General features: G+C 39.6%; 1 protein-coding gene across 3 annotated transcripts in view; it reads left to right on the forward strand.

The window, feature by feature from the left end:
- The first annotated feature begins 6,440 nt into the window (after window positions 1–6,440).
- LOC309711676 (uncharacterized protein) overlaps window positions 6,441–18,242 on the forward strand; it is a 30,133-nt gene continuing 18,331 nt past the window's right edge. Inside the window, exons 1-3 of one of the 3 annotated variants that reach the window (XR_014278063.1) lie at window positions 6,441–6,498; window positions 6,764–6,949; window positions 7,431–8,317. Coding sequence is in view for 2 of the 3 variants with exons in the window: in XM_082542111.1 (XP_082398237.1) it covers window positions 6,774–6,949 (176 nt within the window). In the remaining variant the exon portion in view is untranslated. Of the gene's footprint in view, window positions 6,499–6,763; window positions 6,950–7,430; window positions 8,318–18,242 lie in introns of those variants that run through there. The other 2 variants (XM_082542111.1, XM_082542112.1) reach the window with 2 other exon arrangements.

The raw sequence follows: 18,242 nt of genomic DNA on the forward strand, positions 1-18,242 counted from the left end.
CTGGGTCTGGGTGCAGTTCCCCCCTCCAGGGGCGGGGGCACCTAGACCCGGTTTGTAGAGTACGCTTGGGGAGTGTGATCGTGTGTACAACGTCTCTTTATGTATGTCTCCACGTTGGTTGAGTGTGGAGTAAGTGCATATGAGAGCATGAGGGTGGGAATGGATGTTTGTATCTGTGTGTGCCTGTATGTCTGTGTCTATATGTCAGGTTGGGTGTCAGGCGCCACCTCTCTGGGGACATCTCAGGCCCTCCAAGGTTTGGAGGCCTATCTCCCCCTACCACCACTTCCCCTGCCAGTGGCGGACCCCCTCAGACATCGGTGCGTTGGTGGTTCTTTGTGTCCGGGGATGGGCGTCCGGGTACACACCGGCTCACTCCTTGGCGGCCGCTTATCGGGGCCTGGAGCCTGGGGCTCGCTCGGGCCACTTTGGAGGTGGGGTGCCCCCGGCCTCTCGGCCTGGGGCTCGGTCACTCAGGCGCGGCTGGCTGCCGGCGGAGCTCACGGGCGCGTCACTGCAACTCCCCCTGGCTTCTGCTCCACGGCTGCTGGGTGAGCCCTCATCTGGGACTCTCCTCAGCTCTTTCCGGGACAGTGGCGCAGGTGCCCCTCTGTTGGTCTTCCTTGGTCTCTTGTGTTCTGGGGGCCTCTGGATGTCTGGAGTTTTGATCTCCTCCACACCTGCTTCACGCCCTGGAGGACGGGGCTGTGGCCCCCCCACACCCTCTAGCAGATTATTACATGAAGGAACCTTTTAAAAAAAACAAAAAACAAGCGCGTCCATGCTCACAGGTGTACACACGGGTGATCACACCCACAAACTACACCCTTTTTGGCTCCTACCTCAAAGCACACTGTGTTCTGTTGATCTTATGTGCTGCACAATAATGTTTAACATTTAGTATTTACTGTCATATTCCCATATATCATTGTGATGTTGTTTATTCTATTACTCTTGTTCTCTTCTGCTTGCTTTCTTTTTTCTTTCTCAGCAGGTGATCCAGGTGATTGATATATGCATTTTTTTTTCTCTGCCCGTTCTGTTGGTTTTTGTCTTTTGCCCTTCTCCCCTGTCCCTCTTCTCAGCTGTTTCTCTTTCCCTCTTTCTTTCTCCCCTTCTTTCCCCCAGTCAAGTCTGTCCCGTATTCAGTAAGTGAAAATAAAATAAACAATAAAAGGTGAATCAAATGGACCATTACGGCAAGGCTGGGATGGTCAGTTTGGTAAAGTAAATCCGTTGGGCATCTTTCTTTGCCTTTAGACAACAATTCTGATGGCAAAAGAGCCAAACGGGACAGGCCAAAAGAAAAAAAAAAGAAAAAAAAAAAAAAAAAGGTTGTCCTGGTACTGTCACTTTATGTACCAAAGACATTTGTCAGTGGTGTGATTTAACTTGAATAGTCCACCACTGTGCCTCTTGCTGATATACTCTGTTGAGAGAAATATTTGTCTATCTTTTGTACTCCCCTAATGTAGTCTGTGAACACAGTAATTGGAAATTTTATGCTAACATTTAGATACTAGATACTGGAGTTTAGGTGTACTCCTGTAGTTCATTTTACTACCTGGAGTCTGGGTCAGGCTAGTTTTCAGATTAACATGTACCGGTTTGAAATTAATTATACATTTGCAATATGAGTACAGGGGTTACTGATTCGTGTACTGTTCAGGTATGAGAAGTTCTTTTCATTTTCCATCTTTTGGTGGTAAGATGAAGACTTTTAGTCATCCTTTCATGTTATTTCTTCATTTTGGTAATAAGTGTGCAGTATTAACCTGTACAGGCCTGGGTACCACGCTTGCGTGGGGAATTTCTACCCATTAGTTAGCCAGCACACCGATCTGCAATTAACTGATCACCTTCAAGGGGAAAAAAAGCCAGATAAAACATCCACTCTTTGTTAGATTGTTGTCACTCTTTTGGTAGTAATTGGGCAATACTCCTGTGAGTATGGCGTGTCTTTTTTTTGTTTGTTTAGTGACTGTGCTGTATTGTCTCCTTTTCCAGTTGCCTTTTGGTATGTGTTCTGGCTCATTCCTAAAGAAGCCTGCAGGTTAAGTTAAATGCAAGTTTAGATGACTAAGTGGCTCACCTGTAAAAGTAAGAACTTACTTAACTTTGACCAGCCTCCCCTGCTGGGAACTCTACAAGGAAATATAAGTAAGAATTCAACTGAATTCTGAACAAGAAAATCTACCAAAAACAAACAAACAAAATAAAACCCTAATGCAACACTAACCTGCTGCTGGTGTTTTGCTGTTTGGATTCCTGTACTGAAAATACCTTACTTGAACTGTTCGTACCTGCATTCTGAGCTCCAACTTCTACTTGTTCTACTTGATACCTTGTTAAAATAAAGAAACTTGCATTTAAAAAAAATATATATATAGAATTTTAATTAACCAAAGCCTTCTATCACCATTCTAGATTATGCAAGGACTGTTCAAGCCAAGACCATTTCACATTAATTTTCACAGTAATACTGTAGGAGCTCCTGTCTTCCTGTATTGCTGCAGCACATGGTTAAGTAGAAAGTCAAGTCCACTGCTAATCAGGTTGAACCTGCCTGCCCTCATTCGGTCTCTTGCAATGAATTTTAAAAATGCAGGTTTTTTTGGGGGGGTTGGGGGGCGGGATTGTTACTAAAGCCCAAAAAATAAAATAACATAACTGTATGACATTCATCTTTTACTGTAATATTATTGGAGATTCACTTTTTTCACTTTTTCCAACTGTTTCAAAATATGTTGAAATATAAGGTATGATTATTCTATCAATATATGGAATGCAAGTATAGCCACAGGCTACAGTAACCAGTACCCATAATATTCTTAGTGGATGTGCTGCAGCTTCTTGGCAGAGCAGCAAACTTTGATTTAGAGTGTCAAGATGGTTTTCAGATGGTTGCTCGGAGTTTTGCAATCCCCACAATCACATGGACTCACCCTAAATGTTATAGGTGGAAAGTCTCACTAAAACTGTATGACTTTAATCATAGAGAGTTTTGCTGCCATAAAGCCCCAGTCACAATTTACTGACGATCAGTACACTAGCAGTTCTCAGAGGCGCTCAGAGACGTGATCTGATTAAATCAATGTATTTGGAGAAATTGTTGCTCTGTTAAAATTGGAGACAAACTGATTTCTTTAAGCACAGACAAGGAGTTTCTCAAAACTGCAATCCATTTTGCAAAGTCCAACTTTATCTAACATCTAACAAGGAGCTTGCTGTTCAGATGGAGCAATGCACTCCTTGCCTCTACATCCGAGACAGAGAGGTGAAACCTCTGTTTTATGCTGATGACCTTGTTCTACTGTCTGCTGTTGGACAAGAAATACAGCAAACAGCTGATCATCAAAGAAAAAAGATAAATTATATATATGGTGTTTCTTTTCAAAAACGATTTAAATGTCAGGAAAACAGATACCAGTTTAGCATAAATAAGCTACATCTACCCTGGTATCACCATAATAGTATCAGGAAACGTCAATGTGACAGTGAATGCATTAAAAGAAAAGTCTCTCTACAGTAAGAGCTCTAAATGCAATTACACTGTCTAACTTTCACAATCCAATTAAAATGTGAGTTAGAATATTTAATGGTGTCATCTTGCCCCTTGTGCAATATGTTAGTAAAGTATGGGGTCGACTCAGTCATCAGAGCTTTACCCACTGGGACAAACACCCAACAGAAGCTCTACAAGCAGAATCCTGTAGATGCGTTTTATATGTGTACAGAAAAACAACAACATATGAATTATGCAGATGCTTAGTGGTAATTAACGTCACTTTTTTAATCACCTTAAATCCAGCCCCTAACACACTCCCCATTCCAAAGCCTTTCAAACCTTAGCAATGAGCCCTGAAAAGACTCCCCTGTGCCAGTTCATGATGAGACTAACTGCCCCCTCTTAAAACACACTAACCAGTCTTACATCAACTTTGCTTTCCAAACACCAATCAGAATAATGCAAATTAAAGCACACTCAAAGAAAGTGTTTCAGAAATATCTGAAACACTAGAAAGTTAAGCAGATTAGAACGGTGTCTGACCTGAAGCTGTGATTATGAATTGGTCTGGTCCTAATCAACAAGCGGCTCAGTGACTACAAACTGGCAATCAAACAGGGAAAACACAAAAATCATGGCAATGGGAACATGTGATCACAGTTTGGCAGGTGTGGTTAAAATGCAAATCATTCAACAAAGTTGTTAACATTTCTTAACATTTCAAGATTATAAATACTCCTCGGAGAAGAAGACGGGGCATATCTGGCAGATCTATATTTATCAACAGGTCACAGCCTGGACATGGAACTAATACAGTCTCAGATCAAAAGTGGAAAATAACAGAAACACTATTGCAATGAAGAGATTTATTTTAAAGTATAATAAAACCAGTCATTTAAAATTCTGAATAGTACTCTGAAATTTGTTTTTCTGTCTATAGTTCAGCAGAGTGACACAGTAAGACAATGGAGTGTAACACCCACATGCCGTGTCTGTCACCATTAGCTTTGAAATGATTAATACAGGATTAATTTTTGTCAAATCTGATAGTTCATACAAAAAGCATATTGTCAGTAGTCTGCAGCCATGTGTTGCTGCTTTTAAAGTCATTGTTTTCATGACAGTAAATGATTACGCTCTCAAAACACACAAATCTAATTACCCCTCCTATAAATTACAGTGCGGATGACCAGCTTTAGAGATCAAAATTAACGTCAAATTAGATTTGCCTCCTGTCAGAACACAGCGTTCCAGTTTCTGAGAGGACACACACTACTTCAATATGATGGGTGCTCTGGGCATGCAAGTGCCTGAATGAACTAATTAATCATCCCACAATGTTTGAGAACAGCGTCATTTTTAACCATGAAGGTAATACTGCTTGATAAAAAAAAATCCTAAGCATGACAAAACTTAGATCCTGCAAATAATCGTCTGAAGGTAAGAAGCAGAGGATGTTTTTCAATTCTTTTTTTTTCTTTTATAGTCAAGCAGGGTTAAGTGTTCTCTTGAGACAACAGCGTGCATGCAGTGAAGTTTCTCAGAAGTGTTTAAGACTGTTTATTCAGAGTTGCAGCAAAAGTTATTTTTAGAAATGTGAGATTGGTTTCGTGCAAGAAATGGCATTCAGTTTGCAAACTAGACACTTCTGTGAAAATAATTATTCCAACAGTTGGTGTGCAGAAGTACTTAAGGTGGATTTCAATGGGTGCAGATTACTATTGATTAACATCTATGGTGGTTAGTTGGATTTGTTAGAAATATTTGAACTAAACATAAATATTATTCAGCAAACCTGTCCACATGTTGTATGAACTACACGTGCCTTTCTCAAAAATACTTGACTGTTCCCTAATTTGTACCTTTTTACAACACTAACTAGCAACTAACATCATCGAGACTTATTTAATGTATTTTTGCATCATTATTGCTCACCAATGTTTTTCCTGCTTTCTGTGGAATTTAAATTGGGTTTTAATCAACAGACAGACTCAGTGTCCCCTATGACATTTCAGGAAATTAAATTCAAATTCATTGGCTTACAAAGGAAAGGGCTGGGCCAACTTTATCTGTTAAATAACTGTTTCCTCAGAGCGCGGTGCTAGTCCATATCCCAGCAGAATTATTTTTACAGTAGCTTCAACTTATCCCAGTACACATAGAGTTCCCTATATACAATGGCGTGTCCAGGCCACCCCCCCAACCAGACTGGCCACCCCAGGTGCCACCCCAAAGGCAAAACAATACAATTCAATCAAATATCAAATGTCCGATTATGTTTTCACGGTGAAGCTCAGATATCCGAGTGTAAGTGAATGCAGCATCGGCTTCTGCGCTATGCGCATCACGTTAGCAAAGGTAGGAGAGCCAAGCACGAAAGACGGTGTTTTGCCAAAAAGTGATTGTCTGCCAAAAACTGATTTCCGGTATTTGCCAAAAAGCGATTGCTCATATTTAAAGTGGTATAAGTAACTTGTTGGGCTATAATATGTTAAACATATGTCAAATGCATCCCTTATGGATGACATAAAGTCATCTTGAGCCACAAACAACATTCGTGTAGCAAGATACAAGCCGCAATCAGTTTTTGGCAGCGACTTTTATATAACCTTTATTTATGCAGTAAAAAAAAATCTCATTAACATTAAAAATGTATTTTGTAAGAGTAAGACAGCAGAAATGGCAGCAAATATTACAATAGTTCTGTAAAAATATTTTAAGTGGGGATAAAGGACCTGATTGGTTATGATGTAAGTACAAGTTGTAAAGATACTTAAAAAACAGATAATTTTTTAATTCTTTATGTAACCCCTTTGTATCCCCTGTTCACCGAAGTCTATTTACGAACATACGTAAAGATATTACACATAAAAAATACACAGAAACACTGGAAATCAGTTTTTGGCAGACAATCACTTTTTGGCACAACAACCGGCACCGCTGGAAACAATTTTTCGGTGAAAGAAAATGAGGACAGAATAAATGTCCCGGTAAGTAATATTAAGTTTGTTGAGTTTAGTAAACTTCGGTGAAATTAGAATACCAAGGAAAAAATAACACTTAAAGAATTATTGCAGCCCTCGAATATTTCAGACAGTATGCTACTGAGGGGAGCTAACATAAGAGTTATGAGTTATATCATCTAAGTCGTAACATTGCTGTATGGAGCTGCAGATTTGGTTGCATAGCTGGACTGGCCATCGGGCATACCGGGCATATGCCCGGTGACTTATTTTTTATTTTTTATTTTGTAAGGGCATGAACAATGAGAGGTGGTGGATTGGCCAGATGCAGGTCGATGTGTAAAAATAACTCAGTTGTTTGGTGGTGGCTATGGCGGGGCTTCCACAGAGGCCAGCAGGTGGATGAGGGAAGGGGAGGCAGGAGGAGGAAAGACCCGAGGCAGCCGCCAGTCCGAGTGTCAGGTGAACTGAACTTCAGGTAAGAAGTTATGACCTGCAGTCTATCTGGGTCAGATATAAACTAAGTTTAGGTGCAGTTTATTTTTGTTGTGCTGACTTTTTACTGTCAGTTGCAATAACTCATACTGCCCGAGCTAGCATGAAGGAGTTTCTGTACAGCTGTTCAGTTGCTATGATGTTACTGATAGTGAACTTTATTTTATTCATAAGGTTAGTTAGTAGAGTTGCCAACGGCTCCTTAAAAATGGAATGGTCCCTCATTCAGAGAAAATATTATGCGTTTGGTATTGAGCTGAGAAGAGACGCAGTTTGTCCCAAACTTTAGCTAGAATGGAAAAAGACAAAGCTGGATTTATTCTGTGTGTTTACGCTGCACAGCTGCCTCTTCTTCTCTCATTCTCTCCCCCTCCCTCTTCTGTTGCCACTTCAATCATGAAACTGATCAATGATCAGCTGATCGGCTTTTCTCTCTTGTTTGTTTATCGCCCACTTTGGGCCAGAAACAGGAAACCAGCAGATGTCGCGCTAAACAACAGCAGCACGTTTAAGCTTGATCAGCTGTTGTTAGAATTTATTTAATATTAATTTCAAGTATCAGCTGATGTTTGCTGGAGCCACAGCTGTAAAGCTGCTGGTCATGATGTCGGTTTGGATATGTGGTGAGAGGGAAACATGAAGATGAAACCAGGAGATGTCCTTACTGAATCATCAGAGCTGAACAGGTGATGGAGAAACAGGTTTACCTTTTAGGTGACAGGAATGAGTTGAAGGGAAGTTATGAACTGTTTCTGAGAGACAAATAACACCAGGATCCTTTTTTACGTAGCTGACAGCTGGTAACTGTGCAGGGGCGGGTCTAGCAAAGTTATGCCAGGGGGCCAGGTAGGGAATTAACAGGGAAAGGTGGAGCACAAAGAAATTACTTTTCTTTCTTATTCTCATTTAAAATACCTAGTTTTTATTAAATAATTATCTAAATCTTACAACCAAAGTTTTTATCTGACGTAAAATGTATAGAAATCATACATATACCAACAAGATAGTGTACATCACTGTCACAACAGCATTTGTTTTCATTCAAAGGCTTTATGGTTTTAATACCTGGTGGGCCGGTCTGTAGTCAAAATGCCTGATTTTCTGTCCCGGTCCAGCCCTGCAGGTTAATACTGGCAGTGTCACCATGCCAGCTGACTGTATTTTATCATCAGCCAGTGTTGTTCTTTATCAATATTACCAAAGTTTACGATAAGGCAGCAGAGAAAGTATTTACTTGCTTTCAGGTTTTATTCAAATGTTAGTCTTTTCAGTTGTTTCCCCACTTTTTTCCTGTTTCAAAATCAAACACCAGTTTGTGAGAAGATTATCTTCTTTTTTTAATAAGCAGATAAAGTTTTGCATTGGCATTGGCTAATTTGTCAATTGTTTGTTACAAATGTTCGTATTTTAATATTCAAAAATGTTTTTGCCCAAAACATATGTGCACTACATGTCAGTAAAAATACTATGCAAATATTGCTGTCCTTGAATGCTGAGTAAGCACTGACAAAGCACTGATTGTATCTCTTGTACTTTATCAACGCAGTATCTAAAAACTTTGCACCGTAGTGGTTAAAATCTCATTCTAATAAGAGTTAAAAGCGCATTCGGTTATTAGGTTTATAGGGTTATTGAATTATGGTTAATGGTTGGTAGAATTTTTTTTTAAACATTATCTGCCAATTACATCTGCCACCCTTCTCCAAATCTGTGCCCCTACCTGGCCCCCCCAACAAAAATTTTCTAGACACGCCACTGCCTATATAATGCCAGATCCAGAATATGTTATAAATGGCAGCATTATCACCCTGGACTGAAAAAGTACAGACTCTCAGTACCAACATTTTTAGTTGTCTGATGGAGATAAATGATCAATGTTAAGTCTACTGCCTGTTGTAGGCATCAGTGTGCTTTAAAAAAAAAAAGCACGTTAACCCTCAATTTTGGCAGTAATCTTAAATAAAAACAGTGGCGCATTGAAAGAAGGTCCTAGCCAAGTCTCTTTGTTCCCTGGGGCCTTTAATAAACATGCATTAACGTGCTTAAAGATATAAATGTTAGGTTAACCGATGATTCAAAATTGGTAAAATAGATGGATGCATGCATGAATGGATTTATACTACTTACATCTATTTTGCAGTGTGTTAACTGCTTTCGGAGCAGACTCATTTCAGTCTGTGAAATTTTCAGTATTTTTGCATTTAAACCCGTAGGAGTTGCGTGGTATCTTTTTACATGAATTCACAATAATTTGCTAAAAGGTTTAACTCCAGTTGTTGACCTATTTATTTATTTAGCCCTAAATGTTTTTGATGCAAAAATGTAGCTGCCAGTAGTCCCCAAGGAATCCATGGGCTTCTGTTCCCAGTACCATCTCGCAGAGATCGCGTCATGCAGAATCAACATTTTAATTAAGGGCTCTAATAATATATGATTGTGTGCCTGCATGGGTTAAGGTTTAATGGAGGACATTGCTTTAAATAACAACCTGATCCGAGTCGCTTTATCAATAGAACATGCTCCCTCACATGCACCTCGCAGACTTCCTAGTTATGCTTGAGGGCACTTACATCTTTGTTGGCACCTTGGGTATTCCATTGCACACTTGACATGCACTCCCATCTGAGACTGCTCGTGTCACACTTTGGCCCGAGGGTTATAGCAGGCCAGACGAGCGAGGGAGTCAGACTCTCTGCCTCACCTCCCTGCGGAATGAGGCACAGATGCATTGTGAGCATGAACTGACTGGGTTTGTCACAACCCGCCCCACACCCCTTACCTTCCCTCCTCTCCTTTTCCCCTTGCTCTAGTGTGCAGCCCCTGCATCAGCTTTTTTGTCATCGTGTGAAGCACACTGTCAAGTGCATTGTGAAAGTAAGATTAAAATGGTTAAGACAAATAAAGAAGTAGGCGTTTATTGATTTATTTATTTACGTATTTATATGTCCTTGCAAGCCTGAATTCCACAGCGGAAGAAAAAGCCTGTATGTTTGTATGCATGTACACATATATGTATGCATTTATTTTTCTTTGCCAGCAGAAAAAAAATCACAATTGCTCCTGGCATCAACTTCACTGACAATCATTAAAAAAGAGTAACGGCTCAGAGGGCAGGATGACCTATACATGGTCTGTTGGTTCTAAGGCTAGGTCACATGGCAAAGGTTTATGCCATAGTCTGCACAACTGGTGCCTCAGTAAGAGATGGACAAGGCAAGTCAGGCCCATGGTCGATGCAGAAAGCCTTTTTTTTTAAATTAAAGATCACTTATTATATCACTTATATAGAGTATTTAGCAAGATCTTATTTACAAATGAAACTAATGAAATCAACATACAGTAGGTATAATTACCGTACTTTCTGGACAATAGAGCGCACCTGTATATAAGCCGCATCCACTCTATTTTAAAAAAAAAAAAAAAAAAAAAAGATATACAAGCCGCACCCAGCTATAAGCCACAGATATCTATGATGAAAAAATAGATATTTACTGCATGTACAGAACAATCTTGTAGTGCAAATGTACAAGTATGTACCTGAACAGATTCTTTCCGAACAATGCCTTTTAACACGGCAGCAACTTTGCTGATTAAAACGTAACAGAACCAAGAGAAAATAACCGCTATTTATTTACCTCCATTTTTCCTGTATTTGAAACCACATGTCACTTTAATCATCTTCGCTGAAACCCATGAAGTCGTCTTCTTCAGTGTCGGAGTTGAACAGGCTCAGAAGCGCTTCATCACATCTGTCTCCATCAGTCTCGCTCTCCGTGTCACTGTCATCCTCCGGTGAAGTTGGCTCTGAAGGTGCGCCGCTCTCTTCGCGCAGCAGTCCAGCCTTTCGGAACCCATTGGTGATGGTGGATTCTTTCACAGCACTCCACGCTGTTAGGATCCACTGACAGACATCAGAAAAGGATGCTTTTCGCATGCGGCCAGTTTTTGTGAATGACTTTTCACCGCTTGTCATCCAAGTCTCCCACTCAACCCGTAGTGCAGCTTTAAATGCCCGATTTACACTGATGTCAAGTGGCTGCAAAAACTTTGTTGTACCTCCAGGAATCACAGCTGGAATGGAGTTTGTTTTCTTGATCGCTGCTTTCACAGAATCTGTGATGTGGGCCCTCATGCTATCCAAAACAAGCAGTGCTTTTTTCCGGTGAAAAAATCCTCCCGGGCGCTTCCCATAGCACTCCGTTAACCATTCCTTCATTAGACCTTCTATCATCCACCCTTTGGTGTTAACTTTGACCACTATGCCTTTCGGGAGTTGTTCTTTCGGCATAGTTATGCGCTTAAAAATCACCATTGGTGGAAGTTTTTGTCCGGATGCCGTGCATGCCAGAACGCAGGTGAAGTGCGTTTTCAACAACACGGATGATGCACCTGTCTTGTTAACGGTCCTGGTCAGAGGCAGATCAAATGTTAAAGGTACTTCATCCATATTGATTATGTCGTCTGGTCCGATGGAGTTTTCTTGTATCTTTTTTTCAACGAATTTGTGGAAGTTTTCAACTTTTTCCTGATAGTCAGGGGGGAGTTGCTGACAGAGAGTGGTCCGTGCCCTGACGGACAGGTTTTTACGTTTCATAAATCTGAAACACCATGACGGCCCACCTTTGAAATCTTTAATATTCATTTCGCGGGCGATTGTTTTGGCTTTCAGTCGGATCTGTACAGTGGATACACCTCGGCCACCTGCTCTCAGTGTCTTCACCCATTCCTCCAGGACATTTTCAAGTTCAGGCCACCTGCTTTTATGTCCTCTGAAAGCTTTTCTCGACTTTTGGCATTGCATGAGCTCTTCCCGCTGCCGCCTCCAACGTCTCACCATAGACTCATTGACGCTAAGCTTGCGTGCAGCAGCGCGGTTTCCCTCCTGGATAGCAAGATCGATGGCCTTCAACTTAAAACTTGCATCATACGAACTTCTTCGTGTGGTTTCCATGATGAAGGGGCGAGGATTTGAAAATAATTACCAGTTGGTAATTTGTTGTGCGTGTTCTATCTGCTAAAGAAAAAGTAGTGTATTCTTCTTTGCATTGATTTTTCATCTATCTTGTTTTTTATTCTAATTCTGGTTAGAGTCCCCCTAGTGGTGGAAGAAAAATCCACAGAATAGCCGCACCTTTGTATAAGCCTCATGGCTCAAAACCTAGGGAAAAAGTAGCGGCTTATGGTCCAGAAAGTACGGTAATAAAACTTTGTATAGATTAAATGAATTTGGTACCTTGTAACTAAAAGACAGAATGTTCAGAAACATGTGTTAAACCTTATTAAGCACACTTATTTTGTTGTGTCAGAAAAGCAAACCATCATCCACTTCACCTGCAGTAGATGCAGCTGTAGGGATTTACGAGTTCTGAAGCCGACTAGACTTCTAGGACTATTGGAAATGGAAAGTGGGAGTGACACAATCTCTGTTGAATGTAAATCCAAAAAACAACAAAAAAAAGAATGAGTGGAAAGTATCTAACAAAAGCCTGAACTGTGTGTGCTTACTTGATGAGACGCTTATGCAGTTACAACTCCAACACAATCAATCTGGTAAATGATGTCTGAAGCCCAAGGACTACATTCAGTTCTGAGCTCGAAAATGTATCTGGATAATTTCTAAACACATAATTAAGTTCCTCCATACTTGGATGCTTGAGGGAACAGTTGCTGAAACTTAATTTCAATGAAACAGGCCTTAAAAAACTCTACTTTTGAGACTAATGTGCTGTAAAATAAATGCCCAAACTCATATCTTATTAACTTTCCTTTTCTCAGGGAACAATGTCACCATGTTGAAGCGAAATGCATGCTGTCCTATTTTTAGGTATCCATCTCCCGTTAGCTGATGTCAAAGGCAAGAGAAATACACAGAAGCCCCACAGTACAGTCTGTAAATGGCATAGTAACTAATTACGTGTTGTATGACACCATACAGAAAATGTCTGTGCAAATGAATTTTTAGTGCAATGGTTTGGCCACTAATTTAATTCTTTCTTAGATCATCATTGAACATTTAGAATGCAAGAACGTCATCTGCCACAATGAATATGCATGACTACATGAATGTTTGATAAATGATGATAGGGCAGGCAACACTACTAAAATTACATTTCTCGAATAGCTTTTATGTGCCAATTACACCACAGCAAAAATGAGCGACCCTTTGATGTAATCTAAAGCAAAGAGCATTAATGACATGATTTGCATGAGGTGTTTAAGAGCAAAGTTACCTGAGGGGCTTCTGTTCTGATTAACTAAGTCTAGTGTCACACTACGCACCACCCAGATTTACAGTCACTGGGTGATACAGATGATTCAAGACAAATCCTCACTTAACACAGAGAATTCTAAATATGGTTAATGTACTAAAGAAAAGTGGGTTGTTTGCAGAATGAGGAAAAGTGGCAATAACTGCACACCTGACTTGACTGCTTAACTTTTATATAGTTTTTTCTTTCCGCATTGAAATTAGTGTACATAAAAATTTTAATTAAATTCACAGAGCACCTACTGTAAAATACATAAACATACATACATAAACTGTATAACTAAACAAATAACACATATAACAGTTTGAATGTACAATCTTTCTAAGCATTGTAGGAAAACCACAAATATAAGCCTCAGATGTTGCAGAGTAACAAAACTGACATAATTATGTATCACTCGGTCAAAATGTATAGAATCAGTGTATAGCAACCACAATTCGGTACGCTCAAAAAGATGATTCTTCAAACTCAACAAACATGAAGCAACAACTTTGAGAAATACATTTGAGATGTATAAAATCAAAGGTTTACTGTAATAATCATTTAGAAAATGTGCTCAGTATAAACTGAAAATATATCAGTTAAATAAATGTCTTTAGACTTGATTCCATTAAACTTAACATTTCACATTGTACCAATGTAACAAAATTGCATGTCAAGTTGTAATTAAATTAAAGTCAGCCTTTTATTCATTTATTTTATTTTTTGAGTGTACAAATTAACCAGATAATATGAGTCACTGGCAATGTAATATTCTTATAAAAGCATTTCATGCTAAGATATTTGTGCTTAGCAAAAAATGCCAATACACTGAATAACATAACTTTAACATCCTATCATGTGAGGCAGATGCATATAGGATACCACATACCCGGAAAAAAAAACCCTGATGTTGCGACACATGATGGGCATGTTCTAATTCATTTTCTAAATCTCCAGGTTATGTCACTCGTCACTTGGGGGAATGGGAATGGCTCTTCTGACTCCTCTACTGCGGTTTCATTCTCATTAAGCTTGAGGGCAGTGAATTTCCTTTCAGCTCAAAGTAATAAAGCGATTCTCAGTCAGGTCCAACTTTGGAGTAATTTAAATGGTCTTTCTTGAAGTTTGATAGACATTTCTCACAATGCAAACCCCGCAGCATACCAAGCAGAATGGGAAACTCATCTCTGTTAAACATCAGTAGAAAAGTTTTCATGTTATCTTTGCTGTTATGTACTTTCATGACCTCTGAGTGTCTGTATCACTTGTGTGATTGAACTAACTCAGCTTGAAAGCCACTTCACTACACACATGTGCTTTCTCATTCTCCACATATATGTCTAGCTGTTGGCCCTGTGGGCTTTTATTTGAATGGATATTCAACTTTGTAAGTGGTGCCATCGCCCAGAAAACTGGGAAGACTGAATTATGCTGCTGACCTTCCACATAGAGCTTCTGGTCTTGTCTGCATGAACTCTGAAAGAAGAGGCCAAGGCTCTAATCAAGTACAAGCACTTTATATTGATTTCCTTAAAGTTCTTTTATTCTTTTATTGCAGACGAGTCCCAGCAAAAGGCTTTGCTTGGCATCTTGTCATTAGGGTTTATTGGTCTTCCAGAACAGTCACAGCCAAAGGGTGTGTGGTGATTGCTCTAGTTAGATTTCATCACAGAAAGTTCTGCACAGTCTTGTAAAATGAGAATGTGTCAGACTTTGTCAGCAGGGCTGGGAGCGACTAACGAGAAAAGACAATAAAATGGCCTTGCTACATTATTTTTAGTTTTGTCACGCTGTGCTACTACATGACAATCATCTGAGCGGAAAAAAATCCACTGACTTCCTGAAAGAGACTAAATCAAATCTATAATCAAGATCAATTATTCTGAGCCATGTGGAGTAGCTTATACATTTAGCAGACTGAAAACCATAAAAGCTCTTCTGTGATCTCCTGTACACAGGAGATATTCCCACGATATAATTTGATTCAATCAAGCTTGTCTTGATTTTGCTCTGTGGAAATGGTTAAGGAATGTTCAAGATTTTAGCATTCACTGCTAATGAAATGTAAATTTCATTTGTTTAGCGCTGTTGACAAAACATTTTAAGTGTCTTATGTTCTAATGAGTAATGCACGGTTGGTTGATTTTAGTCATTATTACTTGATTTAATGAAGATGCAGACATCAGCTGTCAGCTGGAGTGCTACAGATCTGCTACCAGAGTAACTGCAAATTATCCTGAGTCATTCGGAGCCGAGACGTATTATTTACTAAGCCCAATCCACTTAGAGTTTTATCTGAAAATATATGTGAAATTTTCTTCCGTGGATGTTGTTACTGCCTTGATAACATAGGCCTTTATTATAACTGTTATTATAGTATATTATTTAGTAGGCTTAAAAACAGTCACTGTATGTGTTCCAGGTTGGTAGGGTATTGGAAAACTGAGAACCAAAATTCTCTTGCTAAATCAGTCATGTGGCAGTGAAGCAATCAATATAATTTGAGTCTCTCAACAGCCAAGGTTATCAGGCTGTGTTGTGTTCTGCCGGTGGTAAAAACACAGACAAACCAGGCTGAATTTTAAACAATTTCAAGCCAAAGGGAAATTTGATTTATCATCACAAACTATTTTAGCCAATATTTATTACCATCACCATAATACAGTTTTCAAAAAGGCATGGTTATTACTGCACGGAACAGTGTGTTGCCTTGCCACATGTATTAGTACTCTTCTTAATTTCACATGCAAAGAAAGAGTGTAATTTCTGACGGCATGTTTAATACTTGACTTTCAAATCCCCAAACAGTTCAGTTAATCTGGTTTTGGGTGTATGCACTAATGGTAGGTTCAGACTGCACATTATCATCCTGGTCGCATCCTGGTCTGTGCAATATACAAAGAAACAAAATATGGTCATTGTACACAACCGTACGTCAACCTAACTGACAATGTTAGATTTTATCAACAAGGTTTAGAACACAAAAACCTCTGAAAATGTTTTTTTCTTTAGCCTTTAGGTAAAAATCTAATATTTTCAGTTAGGTTGACTTGACAGGTTGTCTTATATCAGCTTTGGAAGGTGTACAACTATTATTTGATAGACGAACTGATAAATAAATATATTACAGTGTTTTCTCTTTTGTAACATCCCAAGTGCTTAAGCTTCCTCTACTTTAAATGCACAACCAATGCTCGTTCTAGGCTTGGAGTGTGTAGAAGGGCATGCCTCAAGTTGAAATCAATTCTGGCCAAAGACCAAACACTCTAGGAGCACAAGCATTTCAAGCAAACTGAACCAGTCAGCCAGTATTTACCAACTGGTTCAGCTTGTATAAGCAAGCAAATAAGGCATCAGGGTTAACTAGTGTTCATCGGCCAATAATCAAATTTTCTGTCCTCCAGAGTTATTATAATTTACACATCCAGTCTGCACACACAGGGAACAACTATTTGATACACAGCACATCCATGGTTCACTAAGGTGGCCATCATGTCCATCCGTCCATTTTCTTTGGCTTTTCCAAAGCAATCCCAGCTCTATACCCTTGACAAGTCGCCAGTTTCTCGCAGGCCTGGCTATCATATCCTCTGCAGCCAAAACATTCTGACCACTCACAGTTGACATAAGGCTGATTGTCTCATAACAATGGTGCATGTTGAGTTCTCTCAATTCTCATAATTAATGTTTATAACAGAAAAGCCCTGGTGTAAAGTCCTGAGAGACTATGACAAGGAACAATTGTTATAGGAGAATGACATGCTTTAGCTGCTTGGTGCCGTTTGGGTGTAAAGGAAAGGCCCAACAGTATATTAGGTACAGATGTCTGTAATGTTTTGGCTCATTGATGTAGACTGCAATGAAACAGTTCTTCTATAATAAACTGTAGTGGGGGAAAAAACAAAAATCCCTTGCTTAGCTTTTAACCAAGTTAGAGCTGTAAAAATCCAATATAGAAAGAGGTTGTGATTAGCACCACTAATGAGATTAGACACTTAAAGCATAAAAACTAAAATAGGGGCTACATTATCTTATGAATCATGAATGATAATCGTCTTACATCTGGCAGCATATCCCAAACCTTTTACAAAGGACTAGTGTGACATTAACATTGATGCCAGAAGCATTACATGACCCTTCTATTAGTGCAAAGTGTAGTATTTAGTATTTACCTACAGCCACAATGTCAGCAGCTCCTACTTCACCCAAACAACACAAAGGATATTATGCATTATCATGATCACATTATCACAACAGTTTTACAGAAAACAGCAGCTATATAATCATGTGCAGTGCTCTGTATGTTTCATTTCCAGTGAAACTATGATTATCTCAGCCTGGGTCTGTGCCACTTCTTGGATGCCAGTGTGAGTCCTGCCATTCTGGCCTGACGGACAGTCATGCAATCATCAAAGGTGGACCTCTCACACATCTTTGTATGGTTATCAGGTTTTTCAGGTCAGAGGAGGGAGGATATTGGCTCCTGGTGACTCTGCAGGATGCCTTTACCCCATTAACATTAGCCGTCTAATCCCCTGGTTGGCTGCAGCTGGAAGGATCTGACAGAGGAGTTCTGTCTCTGTCTCCCCGTGTCTGAAAACTGCCCTTTGCTGAAGGTGACAGCAAAATTCATTCCCCTAGACTTTTTAATCTCAGAGGCCCTGTCAGGGAAGCAGTTTAATTATGACTGATACGGCTGCATGTGTCTGCGTAAGTTTGTGTGTCTAGAGAATATCAGTGTCACTGTGTCTGCGCTGCTGCCAGTGTGTGGGGGGTAGGCAACGGGGGGTATCCAGCTTTTCAATTAAGAAGCAAGTCTGGACATGGACTGAGCTATGCTCGCCATTACACTTGCCTATTCAGAGATAAAAAGTGCTATATTATATATGGCTAGGCCATATGAGGGTCATTAACTACCACATACTTAGTGCTGTCAACCAACTTTCTGCTGATATTTTTGATATTTGCATACACTGGTATGTATGTATTTGCATTGACTGATTTAAGTGCTTCATTTGTCGTTTT

Source organism: Aulonocara stuartgranti (genome assembly GCF_965226115.1).
Source record: "Aulonocara stuartgranti genome assembly, chromosome: 7".
In the NCBI taxonomy this organism is placed as follows: domain Eukaryota; kingdom Metazoa; phylum Chordata; class Actinopteri; order Cichliformes; family Cichlidae; genus Aulonocara; species Aulonocara stuartgranti.